The sequence below is a fragment of the Akebia trifoliata genome, chromosome 5, assembly GCF_017979445.1.
Source record: "Akebia trifoliata isolate Shusen 1 chromosome 5, ASM1797944v1, whole genome shotgun sequence".
In the NCBI taxonomy this organism is placed as follows: domain Eukaryota; kingdom Viridiplantae; phylum Streptophyta; class Magnoliopsida; order Ranunculales; family Lardizabalaceae; genus Akebia; species Akebia trifoliata.
The window spans coordinates 31,530,438-31,555,468 of record NC_141379.1 but is presented as its reverse complement, the minus strand read 5'-3'; the positions used below and the strand labels follow the sequence as shown (position 1 = coordinate 31,555,468).

The 25,031-nt window shown below is 34.3% G+C and overlaps 2 protein-coding genes and 1 pseudogene across 3 annotated transcripts; 1 reads left to right on the top strand and 2 right to left on the bottom strand.

The window, feature by feature from the left end:
* Positions 1 to 3,174: 3,174 nt before the first annotated feature.
* LOC147402210 (light-inducible protein CPRF2-like) lies at positions 3,175 to 8,957 on the bottom strand. Of its 2 annotated transcripts, none has more exons than XM_086443774.1 (6): positions 8,530 to 8,957; positions 7,134 to 7,230; positions 4,891 to 5,101; positions 4,643 to 4,718; positions 4,417 to 4,542; positions 3,175 to 3,823 (listed from the first exon to the last, which is right to left on the bottom strand). In XM_086443774.1, exons 1-6 carry the CDS (start codon positions 8,890 to 8,892, stop codon positions 3,422 to 3,424), a joined length of 1,275 nt encoding a protein of 424 aa, XP_086299900.1. In that variant the 5' UTR covers positions 8,893 to 8,957; the 3' UTR covers positions 3,175 to 3,421. The 2 variants fall into 2 exon arrangements, with proteins under 2 accessions (XP_086299900.1, XP_086299901.1); XM_086443775.1 differs by having other exon boundaries at positions 7,134 to 7,190; positions 8,530 to 8,672.
* A 5,179-nt stretch (positions 8,958 to 14,136) lies between these two features.
* On the top strand, positions 14,137 to 16,035 carry LOC147402209 (putative pentatricopeptide repeat-containing protein At5g59200, chloroplastic pseudogene; annotated as a pseudogene).
* Positions 15,993 to 23,467, bottom strand: LOC147402208 (tryptophan synthase alpha chain-like). Its single transcript, XM_086443773.1, has 9 exons — positions 23,165 to 23,467; positions 21,155 to 21,301; positions 20,991 to 21,056; positions 20,056 to 20,164; positions 19,422 to 19,498; positions 18,081 to 18,158; positions 17,300 to 17,377; positions 16,365 to 16,424; positions 15,993 to 16,250 (listed from the first exon to the last, which is right to left on the bottom strand). The coding sequence occupies exons 1-9, from the start codon at positions 23,345 to 23,347 to the stop codon at positions 16,116 to 16,118; spliced, it is 933 nt and encodes a 310-aa protein (XP_086299899.1). The 5' UTR covers positions 23,348 to 23,467; the 3' UTR covers positions 15,993 to 16,115.
* Positions 23,468 to 25,031: the final 1,564 nt, after the last annotated feature.

Here is a 25,031-nt window from a genome sequence, read left to right as displayed (position 1 = left end):
AAGTTTTGGAGTTATGCAGAAGTGTGGTAGCCGTCCATTTTCAAAACCTTGGATTAAGTTCAAACGAAATTGTTTTTTGAATTTTTATTTTTATTTTTTATCGGAATGTTTTGATGAAATTTAGAGGGTTGTGGTGTTGGATTGCTAATGTGGTAATCCATCTGGGCAAAACGACCCTTAGTAAGGCTTAAAATCTAACCATGTGACAAGGAAAGTGATTTCACTAGGCTTATGTGGTATGCATGCGTGACTTCTCATAAGCCTTATTAAGCTAAGTTTAGTATCAAACTCAGACCCCAATTTAGCAGACAAATAATAACAAATTTTTGCAACTACCCTCTTAAAATAATACAACTCATATGAACACAAGGAAACTATCCCAACTTCTAGGTAGGGTTAGAAAATAACAAATGAACCAAATCCATTGGAGAGTAGAATTGGGCCTAGATTTTATCATGGACTAGTGGAAATTGACTTAAAATTCTTTTACTTCTTCACATTTAACCAAAAGCCCATACTTTTTCCAAAAGATCATCACCAAGTTCTTTGACCTCTCGGTAAATTGTTTCTCTCTTCTACTTTTCACTAACTTCTAGCTTGTACTAGATATTTGGAGGTTGAAGTAGATACAATATTAAGGTTGTAGACATCCAAAATTTGCGCAACACTTTTCCAGGTTCAGTGTAACACTTAGTGATTTTGCAAACACTCTAAATCAAGGAGTCACCCAACCCAAGTCTCAAGCACTTCTAACATTTCCAAAAGTCTTCCTATAATTTAAATCTAAATCCTAAAACGTTATCTAGAATCTCCCAAACCTTGCCCAAAAATCACTTCTGAAAATCCTATAAAACCCCGAAAATTCCTTCCAAAAACTTCTAACATTTCCCGAACAAGTCTCAAGCCTTCCCAAATATTTTAATCACTTCTTAGAATATTTTAAATCATTCTCACACTTTCCTTAAAACTTTGGAAACTTTTGAGTCCTCCAAACCCTCCACAGGGGTCCTAGAACCAAAGTAGGCTAAAAGACCAAAATCCAACACTATTCAAAGCCCAAGCCCATTCATCATGGCCACCCCTAAGCATATTAATACTAGGGGTGCACATTGGATTGGGTAAATCCGAGAACCGAATCAATCCGAAGCCTTGGATTGGATTGGTTTGGATTGAGGATGGTTTGGTTCGGGTACGGATTGCATATTAAAAAATCCGATTGATTTGATTCGATTCCGGATTAGGGGTATAATAAAACCAAACCAATCCAAGAATCAAACTAATACGAAGTATCTATTATAATATATATACATTATGTAGAGGTAACTCATCAAAGTCTTCAACTTTATCTCCTCTATTTTTTTCTAACAAAAACTCATAAAAAATGTACACAAATCTCTCTCTCAACTCTCAAATGAATCAACCCATTTATGGAAAAACTTTTTCAAAGAGTTTGATTCCTTGTTTTTTTTATAAGAACCTTTATACCATATTTGTTAGATGAAATATATTATACGAACTTAGGCTTGAATACATTAATCTACCATTTATGGACTACTTTTCTCACTAATCCATCTAAAATATCAATTTAAAAATTGTAATTTTTTTTAGTCTCATTGAACTTCCTCTAATTTTCAATTTTTATAGATTTCAATCAGAATTTAATCAAAAAATCATTTTCATTTTAAAAATAGGCATTATTTATGATCTGATCCAAAGGGTTCCTCTTTTGAAAGAAAAAATACTAGTTTTTCTATTTTGAAAGTATGAGAACCGAGAACTGATCCAAACCAATTCGAACCAAGGTTGGTTTGGATTGGTTCGGTTCCAAATTTGTAGAACCGATCATGTTTGGTTCGATTCTAATTTTGTCAAAATCTGAATCAATCCGAACCATGTGCACCCCTAATTAATACGATATAAAGGGATCATGTCAGTTGAATGACATCTAACTACCCTAACCACTCCCTACAGGTTGCGTGCACTTCAAATTGACAAGACAAGATCATAGACTGACCTTCAAGGTAGGTCTAGTCTGGTCCAATACTATAAATAGGGATCCTCCCCTTCTTATTTCACACACCTCAAGCTCTGTTTTGCTTGCCTTCTTACCCCCCCCCCCTTCCTTGCCCTCCTTGCCTTCCCTTGCTATCTCTCTAGAAGTGTCGTTGCTCTCCCTACAACCTTCCAACCCGTCGACCCTTCGACTTACCAAACCCTTGCCCAATTAACCTGAGCCAATTTCTCATTTTTCTCCAATACAACTAAAAATATTTGCCCAATTGTCTCAAAGAACTTCCCACTTGTTTGGCCATCCCAATTACTAACCCATAGAGCTTCTCAATCACCTACTTAGCTGAAGCTTTGCCCCAACACCGCTTCACTAAGTATCGAAGCTCTATCGAAATGTCACCGACATAATCCCAAAATATCGAAGTGCTGCCGAAATACTACAAACATACCCAAGTAAAATATATGAAACCTAAAAATATTTCAATTATGTATTTTTAATTTTATTTCAATTCATAGAGTAGAGTCGTAATTAAAGCCCTATATGATGTCAGAGTAGACTGGGAACACCTCTTGTACATTGAATACTCAAAAGATCAGACGAAACGGTGGAATAGGGTATCTTGTAAATATTAAAAACCAACTTTGAATTCAATATTTTTAAATTATTCCTTGATCACCCAAATATTCAAACCTCGAAGTTCAAATTCATACTTGTGCCATTATTGCAATCCATTCACTACTTGGCCACAATCAAAGATCCAAATCAGATCAAATCTCAATTTTCAGAAAGCATGATCAAAGAAATCATCCTCAGAATGGGGGGATTGGGGTGCCTAACACCTCCCCTTCCTCAACCGAACCACTTACTCATATCTTTGAATCAAAGACTAGATAGAGAGTCAAAGTTTGAGTGACCATTCACACCCCTAAATTCAATGAATGGTGAGGACTCCAAAGAACCCAAAATCCCAAAAAGAGAAAGAAAGATAGTCCACAAGCATCACAACATCTGCATCAACAAAGGTTGTCGACGAATATGCATAAAAAAATTATACTCAAGAAGTTGAAGATGATTGGTGTTGGGAAAAAACAATCAAGGATTAAAGATAAGGGCATTTAGATCATTTTCAATCACGTGTCCCAAAATATTTAACACAACCCATGGAACGATTTATATGAAAGGCTCTTGATTAAGAATAAGAATAACAATTTGTTTAATTTCACATTATTAAGTAATTCAAGGATTTAATTAATAATATATACCACATATTGGGCGGAAGCGTCATATTGTCACTTCTTTTCAACAATAAAAAAATTGGTGCTCGCACTTGACATTGAACCACTTCTAATAATACTTCTACAACCCATGGAACCTTCACACTTGGTTATGTTTGTTGTGATCCTTCATTGCTCAAGTTTTCTGGTTCCCACCCTGCACCCCAATGTATGGGGCAGAAGGACTTGCACCTCCACAAACCTGCTTTTGCAGACGTTCCAAGCTGTCTACTCGTTGCATGGAAGGTGTCCAGCCCATTTTGTTGCTCCCTGTAGCATTTTGCATGTCTTGAATTTGGGGAATGGGAGGAATGTTGGGCACACAATTGTTAATTCCCCGGTCATGTGAGAGAGGAGTATTAGAAGCCGGTTGATAGAAGTGTTGCTCGAGGTTGTCTTGCACGGGGACTGCAGCATCAACAGATGTTTCAGATGGGCTGCCATCAAATGACATGCCCACCGTAGATCTCGGAGTCATAGCTGGGAAAAATGAGTTCAACCCCGTCACTCTCTTTACTGAGTCTTCAGCCATCTTCACCTGAAAAAAATTGATCATGTAAACATCAGTGTAAAGTAACTCCAAAGTGAATTTTGAGAGCTTCTATTGCCACACCAACTTTTGCTAATGCCAACCAAGATGTGATTTACATATTTCATTGGCAAAAGTTGGTGTGGCAATAGAATCTCTCATGAGAAAGCGAATGATGTACCATGAAATAAAACCATCAATACAACATATCTAAGTGCATCCTTCTATATAAAAATGCTAGTTTGGCATGTCAGGATAGTCAAACTTGATCTCCATTGCATCAACAATTTGAGTTGTCTTAAATGGATGGACCGGAGAGGTGACAATACGGGCGGTATTGGTTTACATATCTCTGAAATACAATAAAAGCATGTGACATGAAATTCGGAGGAAGAAATATTAGGATTGACAGCCAATACAAGTGGCAAACATGTAGCAGAGATGGGATCCATAATTTCTAGCTCCCACTCCAGGAGATTTTTGGATCATAAATCGATGACTCATGCCAATCTATCACATTCAGTTTAACAATCAAAATATACGGAAATTAATTCAGGAAAGAGTCTTGACACATGAGGTGAGAAGATCGTGATGGTGTGTACCTTTGCTCTCAATGTTTCAACATCTGCTTTCAAAATTCTATTCTCAACGGCAGCTTTATTGTACTTTTGACTTATGTCAGTTAGCCGCTTCAATAGTGAAGAGTTTTCAACTTTTAATTGTGAAACCTAAGAGTAGCATATAGAAGGATTTTTCATAAACATCGATCAGAAAAAATTTCAAATATATAAACTCAATGAAGGCAAAAATATGTAAGACATAAGAAACCTGTGTCTCTAGTTCACACAAATGTGCTTGTTTTCTTCTTCTAGAGCGTCTAGCTGACTCTCGATTTGATAGCATCCTGTATTGCATTAATGGGTCAATCAAACAGCAAAGAAGTTCCAAAATAAGAATATCTAAAGTACGAAACTCGATCAAATTTTACATAAATGCCCATCTAGGTGTGGAGAGCGCCTAATATATAAGAACAAAAATTTAGCAACAATGACAACAAAAGAAACTATGGTTACTACCTCTTCACACGTTTTGCATCAGCAGGATCCATATTGTTGGTCACTTCTGTTTCTCCTTCAAGGTCATCATCATCTGACTGTTCTCTCGATGATAGACTTGTTGTTTGTCTAATTTGAACCCCTGGTTTTTTCGGCATAGCAGGTAAGGCAGGAATGCCAAGTGGTCCACCAACAGCCTTTTCTTGTTCCTGGGACAAAGCATATCCGGATCCTACATGGGTAAAAAGAGAATTGTAATATTCGGACGATAGCAGTCAATTACTCTCAATGGTATATATCGAACAACAAAACCTGATCAAGCAAAGGATTGATGTGCGAAAGAGAAGTGAAAATGCCAATCTATTGCATGAACAATGGAAGGGTTAACTAAGATTCAACAATCTTTTAAAGGATCCAATGCCTCAGAGATACTAGTGTGCTCCTAAAACCATGGTAAAGAACCAATGGGAAGATGAGTGAGGAGGGAGAGCAGGAAACGAAGAAATGTTGCCCCTCCAATTAAGGATATCATACCTTCAAACCTAAGACCCCTCATGTTACAAGCAATAGAGGACCACCATAATAAGATCATATTCGATCCTAGTTCCCTACAAAGTCTTCAAAGAATAGTCCGTTTGATTCTGGAACGACCTTGCTACAAAGAAAAATAAAACCCAAGACTGAAATGATAATCTCTTGCACTGAGTTTTCTCTTCCTTCAAAGATCCTAAAGTCCCTCTCCTTCCAAATCCCCCAAGAGATACGGAAGGGGTAATGCTCCATAATTTCCTCTTGAACACCGAAAAACCCATCCCAATAGAAAGCCAACACTCAATGAAGTCACAGAACGACCTAGGCGGACACCAACTAGATTAGAGAAGACATCAATTAAACCTTCTGAAAAAATAAATTGCATAATTTATTGTGTGGCTAGGCATTACCTCAAAACCCCCAGCTCACAAACTTTACACGTGGAAAGCAAATGGGAGCAATTTTGGTGCCAGACCATCGATCGTTTCAAAATATTACTCCTGTCTTTCCAGTTGGTCCAGGACAAGGTATCAGTATACAATTCTTACAAGTACGTCACCATAACTCATAATGCTTTCAAGTCATTAGACAACAAAAGCCTTTATAAAGGAATTTCAATATCACTTCCTATGCAATATTATAATCCATTGTTGAGTAAACTATCTCAATAGTAATGCTACCTGAAATCTAAATGACACCATCTTATGAGAATATAAAAGAGTATTATTTTTTCCACCCCCCATTTTTAGAAACATGTTTATATAGAATCGAAGAGCAAACATTCCACGAGTAAAATACTACTCTCAAGTTCTAGAAGTTTGGTTTAGCCAAATTTTTGCTTCTTGTGTAGAGAGAATGGGGAGTCAATGAACCATATTTTGCTTCATTGCACAGTTGTTGGGAAACTTTGGTCCCATTTCTTGAGTCTCTTTAAGCTTTTGTGGGTGTTACCAAGTTCAGTTATGTTTCTTTTCCAAGCTTGGAATCTCAATGTGTTCTCGGGTAGGAAAGGATACCTATGTCCCCTTATCCCTTTTGCCATATGTTGGGTGGTGTGGCGAGAAAGGAATCGAAGAGTATTCAATGGGGAAGAGTTGGCGCTTCAAGAACTCACTTTGGAGGAGTTAGGATTCTTGTTCTTTTGGTGCAAATTGGATGCGGACTTTAAAGATGATTTTGCGTTTTGTTGGGATTCATTGTGCTTAGAGTAGCTTTGCATTTTGCTTTTTATGTTGCATTGTAATCTAGCTTCTTGTATAGCAACTAGTTATCTCAACTGGTTGGTTTTCTTTGTTTTAATAAAATTGCTCTACTTATAAAACAAAATACATATGAAACAGAAGGAAACATAAGAACAAATGATAGACTCTCTCTCTCTCTCAATAAATGATAGATTTCGTTAATAACGGATAAGAGGAAACAGAAGAACAAAGAGATGGAACCTGGAAAAAAGGGTCTTACATATCCAAAAAAAGGAGAAATACACAATAACAATAAAAAAATATAGAAGAAAATCTCTTCCCACAGAAGATAAAATCCACAATATAGGTTCATCTAAAATCCTCTAAGATGGAAGACAGGTGATACAATTTATAATTATGGCTTCTCCCAAAAACTTCCAATGCTTAATGGTTTTGAATAAAAGTTTTAATGGCAAACAATATACAAGACTAAACATTCAAATACTTCTAAAATGGGGATAGATTGAAAACCATGACCACGAAACTACACACCTTTCTGGGGAGCTTGAGATTCCAATTGCAAAGTATCTGAAGCACGTGGCCCATTGCCTGTTAAAGGAGCAGAATCTTGGGGTTTTACAGCAGATGTCTGTTGACATAGGTAGAAATATTTGACAAGGTTTAAAGTTTCAATTTTTAGGTAAGTATGGATCAGCCTAGGAATGGAAATATTCGACCAAACTCAAATATTGTGAAAATTGTCAAAAATAAACAATAAAAATTGTGAAATTTGTCCAAAAGACAGATTGAAATTTCAATAAATGCTAAACCAAGCATGAAACAATATTTTTTAACTCATCATACTACGATAATAAAGCATTTGGAGTATGAAAAATGGTGTTCATTACACTCTAGTGTTAGAATCATAGACCTTGAGAGCAAAAACTAGCTGGACTTGCACATTTAAATGTTCAAAATTTTCTCTCTTTTTTTTTAATTTTCAGAATCATCTCAATTAAGTTACAACTATTTAAAGAAAAAAAATCTCTACCGATTGAGAAAGACATGACCTAATGATCTTCCTATCCAACTCCAATATTTATGAAAAATCTACTTATGCAACGAATTCAAACAACATAACACAAAAAATGCGTACAACGTTTCTACATAGAGTCCGACTACTTGCATATCCAAGATGTCAGTTGCAATCAACCTATAAAAATTACCCTTTTTGCTTTTATTTAAAATTCCTATCTTAACCTTACTAATTGCACCTCATGCAAGGAGTCTTTGTGATCTCTTTTAAGTTTTAATACACTTTATCCTTCACTTTTCATATTCTCTCAACGTTGTGACCAATCACTTTTTTTTCTCTTTTTGGAGCACAATAATACACGTAGATTGCAAGAAGTATTTGTTAAGTGACAGAGTGCAATTGCTACTTAGGTGATTTGCTTCAAGTCGGACCCTTATTTATATTGTGAAATTATAATTACAATGAACATGCATTTTTACACTTTAAAAAATTAATAAAATTAAATTTTAACTAATGAGGCCATAAAAGATCATATGCCCATACTAATATGCTTAAAAATTCTTTTTTTTTTTTTTTTTGGGCCTATAGGTTCCCTATTTTGTCTTTTTAAAAACAAATAAACACAAATTCTAAGAAAGATAATGTAAATTACATTGGTTATATTCCATATAGTTACTAATATGATTAAACCATATTATATATTCAAGCATTTGTTCCCTACCTCTTGTATTGTGTTCCAATCTTTTAATTTTTGTTGCATTTTCAAATTTCTATTAACAGATAACAATCTAAATTACGTAAAAAGATTATACACCTGCATACCAATATGTTTAACATACCTCAATCGAAACAGAATCTAAATAATCGCCAAACAAATCAAAAATAACAAAAAATAAAATAAAATAATCGTACTCGACATTGCGCAACAGCAGCACAAGCGAGATTGAGACGATATTTGAGAAAAGCCTGGTACTCTTCCGAATCGATTGGAACGTTCTGGGGAAGATCAGAGTGGATAGAAGTATTTTTTATCTCTGCGATTTCATTCTCCAAATCGATTCTCGATGTTGGAGCCGAAGCGGTAATGGAGATTGAAGATGGTAAAATTTCAGGTCCTTGGAGGAATCTCTCTAAAGCCCATTCGGATGAGCTCCGATTCAATATTGAATCTGATTGTGATTGGGGTTGTGGTTGTGGTTGTAGTGTTGGTGATGATGATGGAGGATGCAAAAACGAATGAGAATTTTCTTCTGAGAAGATCCGAATCCTATCCATTTCTCTCTATTTTGATTTTCTTCTCTTCTCCAAGTTTCTCTGGTTTTATTTGGGTTGATTGGATGAGATGAGAATATGGGATGCCTTTTGCCGTCTTATTTATAAAAATTTTAGGCTGATTTTAACATACCCCTACATTTTGATGAATATTAGAGATACACCCCCACTTTTTTAAATTGATCACATAAATCCCTTGACCGTTGCCATTAATAAGGGACCAATAAAAGAACGCATTTAGGTGAATAAGTACTTGTTAAAAGACTTAAATACCCTCATACTAAATTTATATGTGAAGCAATGCCTTTTAAATTTACTGAAATACTCTCATTGAAAAAATGTCAATAATAGTAAATAAAAACTGAATAAGTAAAACATCACCAAGTGTAAATAAAAGAATCTGAAACATAAAATAAAATAATGATTATTTTCAACTAAGATAATCATAAAAGCACCCCATGAATTAATAAGGACAACCCAAATCAAAGTCAAATTGATTTTGTCTTATATGAGTTAAAATTTTTGAAATGAGCTGATTTTTTGTGAGGATGATCTATATGGTTTGGAGATCATCCTTATCAAAAATCAGCTTATTCCGAAACTTTTAACTTATATAAGATAAAATAATTAAACTATAGTGTGGGTTGCCCTTATTAATTTGTGGGGTACTTTTATAATTGTCCTTTCAACTAAACTAGTTGGCATACAGCCATTCTATGCTAGATGATCAAAATAAAGTTTTTTTTAATATACACTAAATTTATGTTTGAATAGAAATACATAGATGGTAGTGTAGGTTAATGTGACTACCTAGTAAGATTTCAAATCTTACAAAGGGTTGTAGAGCCCACATGAATCGCCACATTGGCATTCCAACACTACAGCACTCTAGATTTCATGGAAAAAATTTGATTGAAAAAAAAAAAAAAAAACTTAAGTAAAAAATTGATCTTTTGAGGCTGATCAATATTGTTGAAAATAAATTGTTATCGACCTTCCAAATTTAAAATTAAAATTTATGGTGAAAAATAGTTTTTTTTTTTTTTTTTGTTATGAAAAATTTCTTTTAAAAGTTCTTAGAATTCTGTTATGTATGGTCATGTGGCATCAAAACATGTTTTTTTATGCCACAAGATGATCGGGCAAGGAAATTTCCTTACTAACTTGGTAAGAAAAAAAAATTTCATAACACATTTATCTTCTCCAAACTTTTTTTTTTAAAAATTAACGTCTTTTGCAGGTTACAATTTCATGGTTGCATTAGATTTAATAAATATTTTTTAAAAAATCCTAAAAAATAAATGGGTAATGAACTTTCAAATTTTAAATTAAAATCTCAAGTGAAAAATAACTTATTCTTTTTATATAAAAAAAATGCAAAAACTTGAGATTTACAACCATGATCATGATTTTGAGATTACTTTTGCTTTGAATGAGATAATGAAGTCTCTTCTATATTATGTGATTCATGCAAACAATGAATGGATGATGATCAATTTTCTCTATGATTTTAGTATTTATCAAAAAGAGACGTTGAAGATGGTAACAGGTTTTCTAAAGATGAAAACTCAAGACTTTCAATCTTACACCCTAAATCCGACGTCCCATACTAATTTTGACTTTAGAGATTTTAATTGTTTTACTAGATTTTAATTACGATGGTATTTTAGTCTTTTAAGAATTCCTTATCCTCCCAAATGTGGGTATTTCGACCTTTGGAAAAGTAGTTATTCTCTCAAAGCGTAATCTATTGTTAGTCTATTGTTAAGGACAACAGTCAAAGGATCTAAGTCATCAATTTGAAAATGTGGGGTATCCCTAATATTCATCAAAAAATAGGGGGATATGTCAAAATCACTCAAATTTCTTTTTCGGGGATGTATAAAAGAGGAAATTCTATCCACCAGTAAGGTTGGGCTCACAATCATCTCCTTTACAAATGACAGGTGGCAAAATCTGGTTGGAGTATTTTTTAAGGTTTGAATATTTTGGAGACTTAGAATGAAATTGCTTCGAATCTTTTTTTGGAAGGTATAATTGCTTTAAATATGCCCCCTTAATTTTTTGGTTAATATTAGATATACCCTCTTGCATTTTAAATTGATGGCATGCCCATTTTGACATAGGTCTTTATTGAGAGACTAGTATAAATGACCTAACAGGCCCTCATCTTCAACCTAACTTTCTCGTAAAACTAAACCTCTCTTAAAACTTAATATAAAAGTTTTTACCCTCTTCTTCAACCTTAAGATCCTATCTTCTTTTACTTTCAAATCACAATAATTAGATTGGATTTTTAGAGAAATAAAATAACAATGAAATTTCAAGTTAAAATCAAGGGTTTCTTCAAGACTTTGAAAGTCAGATAGAACAAGTTAAAAAATAATTTATCCTAGACGTTAACAAGAAATATTTTATCTTCATCTACGACCTTAAGATTTTATATTGTTCAACGTTCAAACCTCAAGAACAATATAGGACATTTACAAAAAAAAAAAAAAAAAAACAGTTCTATGGGTAAAAAAAAAAAAGGTCATGGATTTTCTATTGTACATCGTAAGTTGGTTAATTTAAAAATAGTTTATTCTAGATGTTAACATCCTGAATATGACAAATTTTATGGAAGTAAAATCAAACAGTTTTTTACTCAAGGCTGATGACGAGCATTTAAGTCATTTTACATTAGTCTATCAAACAAAACCTAGGTCAAAGGGATATATCACCAATTTGAAAACATATGGGGTATCTCTAATATTGATCATAAATTAGAGGGGTATATCTAAATCATTCTAAAAATGATACTATATTTATCTTATTTAATGCAGAGGATTATGGTGATCTCATCCTCCTAATCTGAGTTGTTAGAGTCTATCTAAATAAAGTATATTTAATTCCAAAAAGACTTGGTAATGTTCTACGCAAGTTTTCATCATCTATATTTGGCAATGGGTTGGGTCGAGTCGTATTCTTATCATATTGAGGTAAGGGTATTATGAAAATTTACCAAACCCAAATCCAACCCATTTAATAATTGTGTCAAAAACTTATACCCAAACCCAACCCATTTTATAAATGGATATACCTAACCCAATTCATATATAACATGTTCAATAAAATTCTAATTTTCGTTGCAAAAAAAATCAATTCTATTTTCTCCACAAATAAAATAAAATACCATTATTAAAAATAAAGTCACATAACCATAAATTAAGTTCAATGGTGAAAAATAATTTTCTTTAAAAAAAATAAAATTCAAAGTTCATATAATTTTGTCCTTTACCTCCATATGTGGCATCGGGTCATGTTTTTGGATAAAATAAGGTGATGTGGTCAGAAAACTTTCCTTATTAACTTGGTAAGGAAAGTGTTTTTCATTATTATTATTAACTAAGCAAAGTGTATTTCATTATTGCATAGGCATACTAGCATTACTTAGTAAGATCTTAAATCTTATACGTGGATCGCCATATTAAGATTCAAACACTACATGTCTCTAGATTTCAATGAAAAAGTAAATTAAAAAATATAAATAAATAATTTAGTAAAGAAAGTGTTTTTTTTTCTTTCATAAACTAAAAGTTTAACCATTAATTATTTGAAAAATATCTTAAAAATACCATCCATATTTTATAGAATTTGTCCAAAAAAAAAAAAAGTATTATGTAAAAATTATAAGAAATTTTAGAAAAAAAAAAGTAATTTAAAAAATTCTTAAATAGTTATTGATAGATATAAAATTACACGTTAATGACAGAATAACTAAATGTGTCCAAACGAGTTAAGCGGGTTGACGTCCCTAACCCAGACCCGACTTATTTAATAATCGTGCTAGACGGGTTGACACTATTATGATCCAAACCCAATTAGACTTGACCCAAACCCACTAATTTTGTGTTATTTTTGAGTCGTGTTAAGATTGCCACCCCTATCTATATGGTAACAACAGCTGTGAATGGGCCAGGCAAAACTAGGCCATAAGATGGTTGGTCCTATTAGATCTCAAAATCCTAGATTTAACCCAGCCCGTCTTACAATAGGATTAGCCTGGGTACTATTTAAAAAGTCTATGTCCAAGCCCAACCTACATCTAGTCTGACCCATGGATCATTTTTGGGCTGGGTCGGGCCGCTGAATCCATTTTTAAACCTGGTCTGAAACATTGCCTGGGAAAGAGATAAGCAAAACTTTTTAGGTAATTTAGTAACACCCCTTACGAAATGCAATATTAGATTGGGACAATGACCGCAAAGACCTATTTTTTGAAAATATATACCAAAAACTCCCTTCTAAAAACCTATGGACTCTTTAATACCCAATTTATCAAATATTAGTCTAAAAAGAATTTTTGAAGCGAAAATACCATAATTACCCTTTCAATGATTTTTAAAATTTAAAAAAACATATTTATTTGAAAATATTTGAGCTACTCCTATATTTTATAATGACATGCCCCTTAACCACAGTTATCTCTTATACATCAATTAAAAAAAAAACTTGTTTCTCTTGTCAAAATTAGTAATCTTTAAATCACATAAATGATGAAGACTACACCAATGATGATAATAGAGATGAGTATGATCATCATCAAGGTGTATGTATATTAGATCTATTACAATATATAAATAATTAAAATATAATTTTAAAACTAGACTTGAATTTTCATCGAATTGATTCAACTCAAAAATTAGCAAGTCAATACAAATGAGTCAAATAAAATTATATTGAATTTAATTTTTAATAAATACAGTATTTACTTTTTATTTTTTACAAAAATATTAATAACTAAATAAATTGGTCAAAGTTTTTTATTTGACTCCAATATTTTTAGATCAAACAATTTGTAAAGTTGTTAAAAGGTATTTCAAATATTTTTCTTTAAAAAATCTTCAAAAGATCCTTAATAGACTAATATTTTATTAAGTGTGATTTAAAAATTTAGTAAATCTTTTTTTTTTTTTTTTGTCAAAATGCCCTTCAAACACTTAGTACTAATGAAAGTTCAAAAAAAAAATCCAAATAAACATTGATTTTCCAGAGAATAATGTTGAAGTGGCCTCAAGATCTTACCTCACATCGCACATACTGTGCAGAATCTGGCGGTACCCCAAAGATGTGAGAACGTTAAAAAACGAAAAGGAAACTTTCGAAGTTTTCGATGCCTAAAATGCCCCCACTCTCATAAAAAACTCCTTAGTCATTCCCTCTCAAATTTGAAAAAATTACCAAGTAAAAGCAACGTTTTCATGAATGCAACGCCTTCACAATCTTCTACGTGAATTCAGTCCTACTCTACCATCACCATCACCTTCATCATTCCTTTCTCTTCTTGAAACCACCACCAATGTTCAAAAACTCCGCCAAATTCATGCCCAAATGATCGTCACTGGCATCATCAACGACCCATTTTCCGCTAGTCGATTACTTACCTCTCCAGCTCTCGTCGAATTCGACTACACATATTCAATCTTCACCCATATATCTTTCCCCAATCTCTTCATATGGAACACAATGATCAAGAAACTCGTGAACTATGAATCGAATCATGTTGTCTCACCCCTTTTAATCTACAAACAAATGCTGGATACCGGCCTCAAACCCAATACCCACACATTCATGTACTTGATCAGGGCGTTATCGGCCCGAATGCAGCTCAAGGAAGGAGAAGGAATCCATTTGAATGTTGTAAAATTTGGACATGGGTCGAGCCCATTTGTTTTGAGCGCGCTAGTTGGTTTCTATTGTGGTTGTGGATTTGTGGACAGAGGGCGTCGAGTGTTCGATGAAGTGTTTCAACCAACGTTGATTTTGTGGACTGCAATGATACGTGCTTATGTTTGCTCGAATTTTCCGAAAGAAGGCTTGGCGCTGTTTGAAGAAATGAGGGTAGTGGGTTTGATGCCTGACTCGGTTGCTTTGGCGACTATTGTTTCTGCTTGTAGTCAGTTAGGGGACTTGGGTATGGCGAAGATATTGCATGGTTTTATCATAAAGAGTGGGATCGAGATCGATGATTTTGTAAGAAGTGGGCTTTTAAGTATGTATGGAGATGGTGGAAGTTTAGATTATGTAAATCGTTTGTTTTGTGAGACACCCACGAAGAATGTCGTGGTTTGGAACACCATGATTCATCAATTTGTGAAGCAGGGTAACTTGAACATTGCACATCGGTTATTCAAAAAGATGCCTGTTAGAGATGTTGTATCATGGAACACGATGATTGGAGGATTATCTCGTGTGGGTCAGTGCAAGGAGGCTTTAGAGATGTTCCTCGAGATGGAATTGTCGGGAGTGAAACCTAATCGATCAACTCTGTTGAGCACCCTCTCTGCATGTTCAAGTCTAGGTGCTTTGGATACTGGAACATGGATTCATGCCTACATAGAGAACCACCGCTTGAACTCAGATGGGACTTTGGATCCTGGTTTGATCGACATGTACTCAAAGTGTGGTAGCATTGACAAGGCAATTCAAGTGTTCGTTAAGGTTCCTAGAAAAGATATTTTCTCTTGGACATCGATAATATGTGGGCTAGCTATGCATGGACATGGAAAGCAAGCTATACATAAGTTTTCTCAGATGCAAGCAAAAGGAGTACAACCAGACGATGTCACGATGGTGGGTGTCCTTAATGCTTGTGCTCACACAGGATTGCTAGATCAAGGGTGGCAGCTTTTTTATTCGATGGAGAAAGTCTATAACTTAACGCCAAAGATTGAACACTATGGATGCATGGTTGATCTTCTAGGCCGAATAGGGCGACTAAGAGAGGCATTCGATCTTATAATGGAAATACCCATGGAGCCCAATGAGGTCATATGGGGGACTTTACTGAGTGCTTGTAGAGTCCACAAAAATGTCGAGCTAGGTGAGGTTGTAGCCGAAAGGATGCTTGAACTGGATCCTTCGGACCCATGGGTCCGGGTGATGCTATGTAACATGTATGCAGAAGCATCCAGATGGGATGGGGTCATGAACTTGAGGAAAGAAATGAAGTCAAGTGGGTTGAGGAAAGAACCGGGGTGTAGCTCGATCGAGGTGAACGGCATGGTTCATGAATTTCTTGTTGGTGATAATGAATCACATCCCAAACACACTGAGATTCATTTGATGCTAGAAAACATCGAAACAATTTCAAAGTTACAATAAAATTAAATTGAAGATAGCATTTTTCTTGCACTCTTTGAAGTTGTTCTTCTTATTGGTTATATGGTCATACAAAATTGTTGTCAAGGGAGTGCAGCCATTAGGGACTTCGTGAAGGTTTCTAGTTCCTTCAGGCCTTCCTCGGGACTTTTTGCTTCGCCCAGCAGCCTCACCATTGCACTACCAACAATAACACCATCAGCTCCCCATCCCGCTACCTGTATCACACAAGTTTTGAAAAGGAACAATAAATTTCGTTTCTTGAGTAACCATGGATTGAAAATCAGAGGCTTGACCTTTCAATAGGTGTCAGGGTTCATGTAACAACTAACCAGTTTCACGTGCTCCGGTTTTGATATGCCAAAGCCAACTGCCACTGGTTTGGTTGTTGCCTGTTACATAAGTAGAGAAATTATGAAGTATGAGGAAGAATCACAGAGCCTTACACAATCAGGTAACTGGAAACTTTTGGTAACTGGCCAAGAAATAGGTGCAAAACATCCCAATTGATGAATCACCTTTGGATGGGTTATATTCCCAAATTGCTCGTAACTTCAAGATGACCTTTAAGCATCAGTGGCATTCCCCTCAAAAGCATACATCTTGTTTGCGTTTAAAAAGTTTATGCCATGTTGGGGGTGGCGCAAGCCCTTTAGGCTTATTTGATCAAGGTGTAGGTTCATAATAATATAACTTGTAATTACAAAGTTGTCGATGTAACATCTTTTTTTTTTTTTTGAAGAGTAAGTCAATATAACATCTAATTTTCATTAAGGTTCATTAAATTATGATATTATCTCTTTTCTTTCGGCCCTAATCTTTACAAAGCCTGGTCACAATATCTAACTTTCTAGAACACATGCCCTAAATTGTCTCGTCTTTTCTTTTTTTAAATGTTAGTTTTATATATGTTTGTGTACACTTTTTTATGCTTGTAAGGCTTGAAGCTTGTCAAGCAACCTGTCTCACACTAAGGCATTTAAAAGCACTGTAGGATGTTGTCCATCCACGTGACAAACCATAGTTTGGTTTCATGTTAAAACCTGCACAACTGGTTGGATAATTGAAGCTGACTATAATATTTACTAAATGGTACAACCTTCCACAGTGTTAGACCTTCAGCAGTTCATTATCAGCATTCAGCATACATTTCAAACAACTTCCAAGATTGCCCAGATGGTATGTACGCTCTTAAAACGAAATGGGTTGGATCTAAACAGGATTTTTAACAAACAAATATGTGAACATAATGATTAAAAGAACAAACCTCCTTGATTTCCTGTAGAAGAGATTGAACACGCCCGCTTACGGATGTACGGGCACCAGTAACTCCAACTGAGCTCACCTAGCGAAGAGTAAATATTATCGGGGCCATGTTTAGTAATACAATTAAATTAGAATAGATATATAACAGCAGCAGCTTTTTCTCAAGATAAGAGAAGTGAACCTAACTTCTTAAAACTTGAAAATAAGATTAGAAGGTTCTTTAAATACATGGATGCAATTTTGTATTCTCAAACTGAAGCAGAAATCATCTAAAAGTAATCACGTTCATAGGGGTGAAAAAATAGTAAGGCCAAGCCAGAAAACTCCTTTATGCAGTATTGGTCGTATGGGGCTTTTGTCCAAAGACCCCACACTTTCAATGAATCCTTTATCTGCTATGATCATGAAAATGGAACCTATGAACCATTGTTTTTTTTTTTTTTTGGTGAGTGACCTGTGAACCATGTAAAGAACCACTCTTTAATCATTATGGGGATCGGTTGTGATGGAGGATTTTAGTCCAACGTAGAAAGGAATCTGTTACCGGAACATGGTAATAACACAACAAAAAATATTAGCCAGCAGAATTAAAGATAGCATGAAAAATATGCAGAGCTTGTTAATCAACTCAAACTGTAATTCATGAAGACATAATGATAAAAATAAATCCGAACACCTGAATTGTTGAACTAAAGCTTAGAACTATCTGTTCGACCATTGAAATGCACACCTCAACCAAAGAAAGGTACATTGAATATTTTACTGAAAGAAAAGGAACTTACAAGGTACACAAATCCTTCTGAAACTTCAACAATGGCTTTCATTCTATCTATTGGAGTAGTAGGTGTTGTAAGCAGTACCTCCAATCATGCAATAAAACTTAAATTATTACAATAGTAATTTGATAAAATTAATCTAAGAGTAATGAATATTAGATAACAATAAAAAATGACCTGCATGTATTTCCGGTTTATCAACTGAAGAATAAAGTTTGCTATAAAAATGGCATGTTTGTACATTTTTTAGGGAAAAATGGGATTAAGGCAAATTCTGTTTGAGCTACTATAACTACCATGTGAAACAAGTGCAGAAAAACAAAATATAAAACAAGAACCTGAATCAAGGATGACTAGAAGCCACTGAGGATATGAAGCTCTAGGATGAAAATGGAGGTTGATCATTCCATTTTCAATTTTCATGAGGCCTTGAATATTCTTTAAATGATAATTGTCCGTGCTACTTAACAGAAATATATTTCAAAACTAGAGTTCATGTAGCCATTCCTTAGGTGAATAAATCTTGATCACCCGTTCCTGGACATTTAATATATTTTTTTCTCTCCTAGTATTTTAATCCCCGACTCCAAACATTTTCAATAGCTTTCATTCATTTTTAGGTCTTATTTAGACTATGTCCCCTAGATAAGCTCTTCTTCCCCCTACTCCAAACATTTTCAATAGCTTTCATTCATTCTTAGGTCTTATTTAGACTATGTCCCCTCGATTACCTCTTCTCCCCCCTCACGTCTTAACTAGGCCTTTTGAACCATTATGGTGAGACGTGGACTAATAAAAGCATTATCTTTTAAAAATGGTTCATAGTAGTACATATTTCTTTTATCAATTTAAAAAATATTTTTCTTACATATCACTATACTTTGGCATCCATATCTATGGCACTCCTATGAACTCATTACAGAATGACTTAAAAAAGAAAATACAGCACTCAAAGATAGTAATACTTGTGAGTATGATTACATGATGAGCATTGATACTATTGCCCATAATGAAATAAGAAATATAGTGTGTTTTCTAGGTTTGTAGCAGTTAGTGATGATGGCGAAGTTGTTGTCTATGAGACTTTAATAACACAGTGAACATCAATACAAATAAGACATATCGGGTGATTTCTAGGATTGCAGCATTTAGTGGTGCTGCTGAAGTTGCTTCCTTCCCCCATTAATAACTCCTTTGAGGTATTTTTTTTTATAAAAAAAAAACTTGATGTGACATCTGATGTTTTTGGATATTCATTGTGACCGTTGTAGCATGCATTTACAACCTAAATAATCCAAACATTTAAGTATTTAATAATAATAAAAAACAGTGAACAAGAGAACCTACTAATTCAATATTATTCTTAATCGCTTCTTTTCTCAACATTTCAGTCTCCTCCAGAGGAACATCTGGCACCACAAGCCCTGAAAAGAAATCGGGTAAGAAAAAATTCTGTTTAGCAAATTCAGAGAATAAGGAAATAAAAGAACAATACGTTGTGAGTGGCATTGTTTGAATGGTTAGCTAACAGCAAATGATGCCAAGATTCCAAGATCCATCATTTTGTATGTAGCCTCTTTGTAAAGGAGAAACCCATCTCTGTCCAAGCTAGGAAAAAGGAGGTATTTCATTCACAAACAATTTAGGATAAGTTTTTTAATAAATACCCTATTTCCCTCATACTTGTAATAGTCTAAGGAAGAAAGATGCCACTCGTTATCCTTGGCTATGTGAGTGGCCATGTTCGAACTCCCATTCCATCTCAAAAGATATGTCTTGTTCGCTCAGTTACCAAGATGAAAGATAATGTGGTCAACGATGTCCTCAAGGTATCAACCACTCAATCTTTAAGAGTTACTGTCCTACTATCCCATGATGAAGTTTACTTAAATAGATAAACTAATAAACCCGAAAGCATCAGTTTAACACCCCAAACATACAGAAAATGGTAATTATCTTAGTTGGAGCTGCAGCATATTACCATGTACACCAACATCTTTTATGATAGTCATGAACTTCCCAACGCCACGCTTAAGTATTGGGTTGTAATATGAAAATAATGCAATTGGGCAAGATATTTCTGGGACCACCTGCTTAATCAATGACAAAGTCCTGATATTAGAATTTTTATGGCACACTATTCTAAGGTGGGTCACACAGATATGAATGTACCTGTGTACGTCAAACCACACAAGAACATATCTGCATATGCATGCATGCAGATATGTCAATGTAAATGTGCATACTTTGTATTATGATTTATGATCTAGTTGTATTGAACTAACATACTGCATACCCCTTATCTTTTTTTCTAAAATGGAGAATGAAGTAAGCTCCCAGCGAAGATGGAACTCGGGACCCTGCATTGAATTAAGATCCAAGGTGGGTCCCATGCTTGAGGCAATGTACGTGGTACACCTAGCAAAGCTATGTTGTGCCAGGTATGAAACACATCGTTGCATTTATATTCTAAAAGGGAGTGACTTACCTGTGTCAGACAGTCCAATGCAACACTTCCAAATTTTTTTTTTTTTCCTCTACTCATTGCAAGAAGTTGATAAGCATTTACCATAGATTATGGATTCTATGATTTCAATTGAAAATTTCTTTGCAGAAAGTATAACATTAAGTATACGTACTCTCTAGTCTGTAGATATATGGTACATGTTATAAGATATCCGATGGCACAATCTACTCTTGTTCTTATTTCCCAAGATAATCACTTCTGTTTTCCGACACCCTGCACCCATGTCAAATCCGACACCAAACCCGTATCCAAGCAACATGGTCTAGATCCCAATGTGATCCAGTGAGCAAATCATTGCATCTAGATACCATTTTGATACAATGGGCCCTCAATGAGGTATGCTAGTGTTTCCCTATATGAGAGAGACAAAAGAAGAAAGAAGGTCCTACCCCTTTTAACATGGAAATAATTGAATCAAAATTGCTTCCCCTCGCTAAAGCACGCGTAGCGGCAGCCTTGAAAATGATAGAGAAACATAGATATTTTAGGATAAAGAGCTAGAAATGGGAAAAAAAATATTAAAAAAAAATTGGAAATCATCAGTAAATAAAACCTGGATAACTGGTCCATCTGCCAAAGGATCAGAGTATGGTACACCCAATTCAATTATGTCTGAGCCACAGGCGTCTAGTACTTTCAATGCTTCTGCAGTCGTTGATAGATCAGGATCTCCAGCTGTGATGTAAGGGATAAATGCCACCTTTGCACCACAGATGTGCTCATCAGAAACATTATGAAGAAAAATCCACGTATTTCAAAGTTAAAAATCAGCATGTTAGAGTCCTCTCTCTCATTCATAAATAGATCATCTTAATAGCGGAGATGGGGGCTCCTGCAGCTTTAGAAATATGAGGTTGGAACAACAGATTTTTTGTAGCTTTTCCAACTTAGATAAGAGAAAGGATTTCCAGTTTTGTTGTCGTAGTAAATGCCATTGAAGATGCCTTTGTGTTCACAATTTACTCAACCATGTCTTATACAGTGTTTGTGTGGTCATTCTAATTTGAAAAGATTAGCACATTGAATTTTTTCCATCATTTAGCCGTTTAATAGAATGCCAATTTATACTGTTGTGGATCTGCCCTGTTGCTTTGAAAACTAACATTACTAACCAAATCTGCCTTGCTTCAAATGTCCAAAAACTGGAAACTATGCTAGTCATAGGACACAAAATGAGATGTTTGCTCACTGAAGGAGATTCAGGGTACAAAAGAAATAAAGGAAACGTTCGAAGCTCTCCATTTTCACTTATCAAGCATGGATGAATTGATTTATCAGGATTTCTAGCTGCATGTATGGTATATTTGAAGGATGGTACGCAGATGCATTTTCTCCTAGCAATCAATTTCTTTGGAAGATGCTTCCAAATGCTTTATTTTTTTATTTTTTTTATATAAGTAAAGATAGAATTTTATTAATATATCAAAATGGAGGTCAAGATGATCATCCTTAAAACCAAAACCAAACCCCACAACAAAACAAAATACTCCCTGCTAAGATTACAAACCCTGACCCTCCTTCCAAGAAAGTTCTTCCAAATGCATTTTTTCTGAGCACATGAAGGAATGAACACAGTTTCAAAGTCAGTGCAATGTTAAGAATGTGGTCATGAAGGTTCAAGGGGTGACATTCCATTGGACATTGAGTAAACAAGTGATGAAGGGAACCCATTTTGACGACCATGCTTAAGCATTGGAATCAATGCGGCCATGCAGAATCAGTAGTAGTAGTTCAAGAATCGAAGGGACACTAAATATGAGACCAAGACAATCACAATAGAAATGCGCTTGTTCACAAACAAGTTCATCTACAAAAGGATGATCTTTCTATGCCTAATGAGTTATATGGGTACACAGGCGTGTTAAAACATGGAGTATCACTTTAGAAATACTTAACATGGGAACAAACAAAGCCCATTTGTAACTCAATAGAAGTGCATCATCAAAGTTATCTAGAAACATAAACAGATTCAAAACCATTTTAGTCAATAAAACAAGATAAAATTTTAAGGTTCTAAAAAACTATTGACGTGCCATGAAAAATTGGCATTCATCAATTCTTTACCATCGGTCCGCTCAGTGGGCCCTCTAGATTTCCTATTTCTCCTCTTCCCATTATCCGAAAGAGATCGTCAAACAACAACTAATAAACAATGTAAGTGATTGGGATACCAAATGAGTAATGCTTCTATATATTTTTATGTAATTGTGATTCTTAAGGGCGCTAAAATGATTTTTTTTATTTTTTTATTTTTTTAAATCACAAAAATGAGAATTCTTGGTACAGTCACCTCATTGACTCTCAGACAAGCTTCATTTTTTTTCTTAAATTTTTGTATACAACTTCTAAAGAATATAAAATCATAAATCTTGCTAACTCACGACCATCAATTCATATCTCCACGAAAATAAACAGAAATTGAACTGTAAAGGGAACAAGATAAGGGAAATATGAGAAACCCATTCACCAATACAGATTGAAACACCCAAAAAATGAAAAAAATGAAAAGAGAGAGAGAGAACACATAAAACCTAGATCAGACCAAAGAGTTAAAAATGCTTACTTTGCTTTGTTTTTTGAGTCTGGTGAAGGTTTCAGAGAGTCCAACAACCGAAGAAGTACTGAGAGAAGCCATTGGCGCGAGAGATTTGGTTGAAACAATTGATTTGTGAATCGGGAGACGAAGAATTTGGTTGTGAGGTTTCTTGGATTGCAGAAAGTAGGTTGTTTTGAGAGACAGATACATTATGCTGTGTTTGGATTGAGAGAAATAGACATAAGAGGAGAAAATATATGAGTTTCTCTCCGTTTATCTTGTTTGGATTGTTAAGTGGGGAGAGAAGAGAAAAGAATTGGAGAAAAGAGGAGAGAAATTCTTTTAAAATATTTCATTATTTCAACTCTGCCCATAGATATCTTTAAGCCATTTTAAAATTTCAAAGTTGTTGGAAGTTCTCTCCTGTCAATCGAAACATGACGGAGAGAAATTGAATTTCTCTTCTCTTTTTTTTAATGAGTTTCTCTTCTCTCATACATATTTTACATGAAACCGGGGTTTTATGAAAGATTTTTCGAATCACCTCCCTTGATAATGAAGATTTTTCAAATTTTCTACCTATTTACTGTAAGCACAGAACAAGTTTCCCCCTTACATTTGATTTTGATTGTTTGTTCGGAAATGAAGACCATGTCCAAGGACTACTAATGTTCAGGTCGGATCAAGTTAGTCCAAGGCTTAGACTAGCATGGAGTTGTCAATGGGTCGGTTCGGTTCAGTTCCTAAGAAAATTGGATAATAACCACTACATTTTTTGGTTCCGGTTCTTGTTGGTTGCGGGTCCGGATCTAAAATAAGTGGAAGCTAAACGGTAGAAATAGGTACCCATTGGCTCCAATTCTCGAGAATCAAATGGGCAAAAAAATTCAAAATCATTATATATATAAAAAAAAAAAACTTTCTAAAAAATAACATATTATTCACAAAGTATCAAGTTAATAATAATATATTACATTAAAAATATGATTTTAATAAATAAAAAAATTCAAAAGTTAAAATCCATCTTCTTTAAGTAATGAATTTTAAGAAAAGATGATCAATTTTAAGCTCCAATATTTAGTTTATATGAAAAATTGAAGAACTTTATATAACATATGTTAATTTTAAAATATAGAAAAACTTAAATCATGTATAATGTAAATAATAACATCGGTTCCGGGTACTCATGGGTATGCATTGGATAGAACCTAATGGTTCTGGTTCCTATCGATTCGGTTCCATGTCAGACTCAGCTCTAATCATTTCCAATAAAAAGGGAACCGAAACCAGGGGTTTCGGTTTTGGTTCCGGATAAATGGGTACCCATTGACATCCCTAAACCAGCGTTATGATCATTATCATAAAATTCTCTGATTTTTTTTTTTCAATTTTTTTGTAAAATTTCATTGTATATGGGATAGTCGATTAAGTGAAAAATCAGCACGTTAATTTGAGATTTATTGATTAATCATGGAATTTGTATATTTATTAGTTCTAACCCTTAAAATTTTATTTTCTTCAACTTTCAAATGTTGAGAAGATGATAGGTTTTTCAAGAGGTTGAAGATGATGGGTTTTGAAAATAAATCTAAAAATACTGTTTGTATATTCTTTCAATCATTTGTTCATGAACTTTCTCAACTTTATTGGAACCTAAATTATTTCCCCATCGGATAATCATTGAATCTGAATGTTACAGTTACTGGGTCATTGTTGGATAGAAATAATAATTGATCTAAAAATGGAATGAATCCTTACTAGATCCCAAAATCTAAATCCATACCATAAATTATTGCATCACATTGAATTGAATCAAACTAGGTTTAAAGTTTGATCTACTCACAACCCTAATCATTCCAATGACTTTCACTAACTATCGTCAATTGCTTGTGTG

Coding starts and splice junctions, on each gene's coding strand:
- LOC147402210 (XM_086443774.1), bottom strand. CDS start 8,892: ATGGATAGGATTCGGATCTTCTCAGAAGAAAATTCTCATTCGTTTTTG. Junction 7,231..8,529: donor CTGCTGTTGCGCAATGTCGA/GTACGATTATTT, acceptor CTATGTCAACAG/ACATCTGCTGTAAAACCCCA. Junction 5,102..7,133: donor ATCTCAAGCTCCCCAGAAAG/GTGTGTAGTTTC, acceptor TTACCCATGTAG/GATCCGGATATGCTTTGTCC.
- LOC147402208 (XM_086443773.1), bottom strand. CDS start 23,347: ATGTATCTGTCTCTCAAAACAACCTACTTTCTGCAATCCAAGAAACCT. Junction 21,057..21,154: donor CAGATGGACCAGTTATCCAG/GTTTTATTTACT, acceptor ATCATTTTCAAG/GCTGCCGCTACGCGTGCTTT. Junction 17,378..18,080: donor CAGAAGGATTTGTGTACCTT/GTAAGTTCCTTT, acceptor ACTCTTCGCTAG/GTGAGCTCAGTTGGAGTTAC.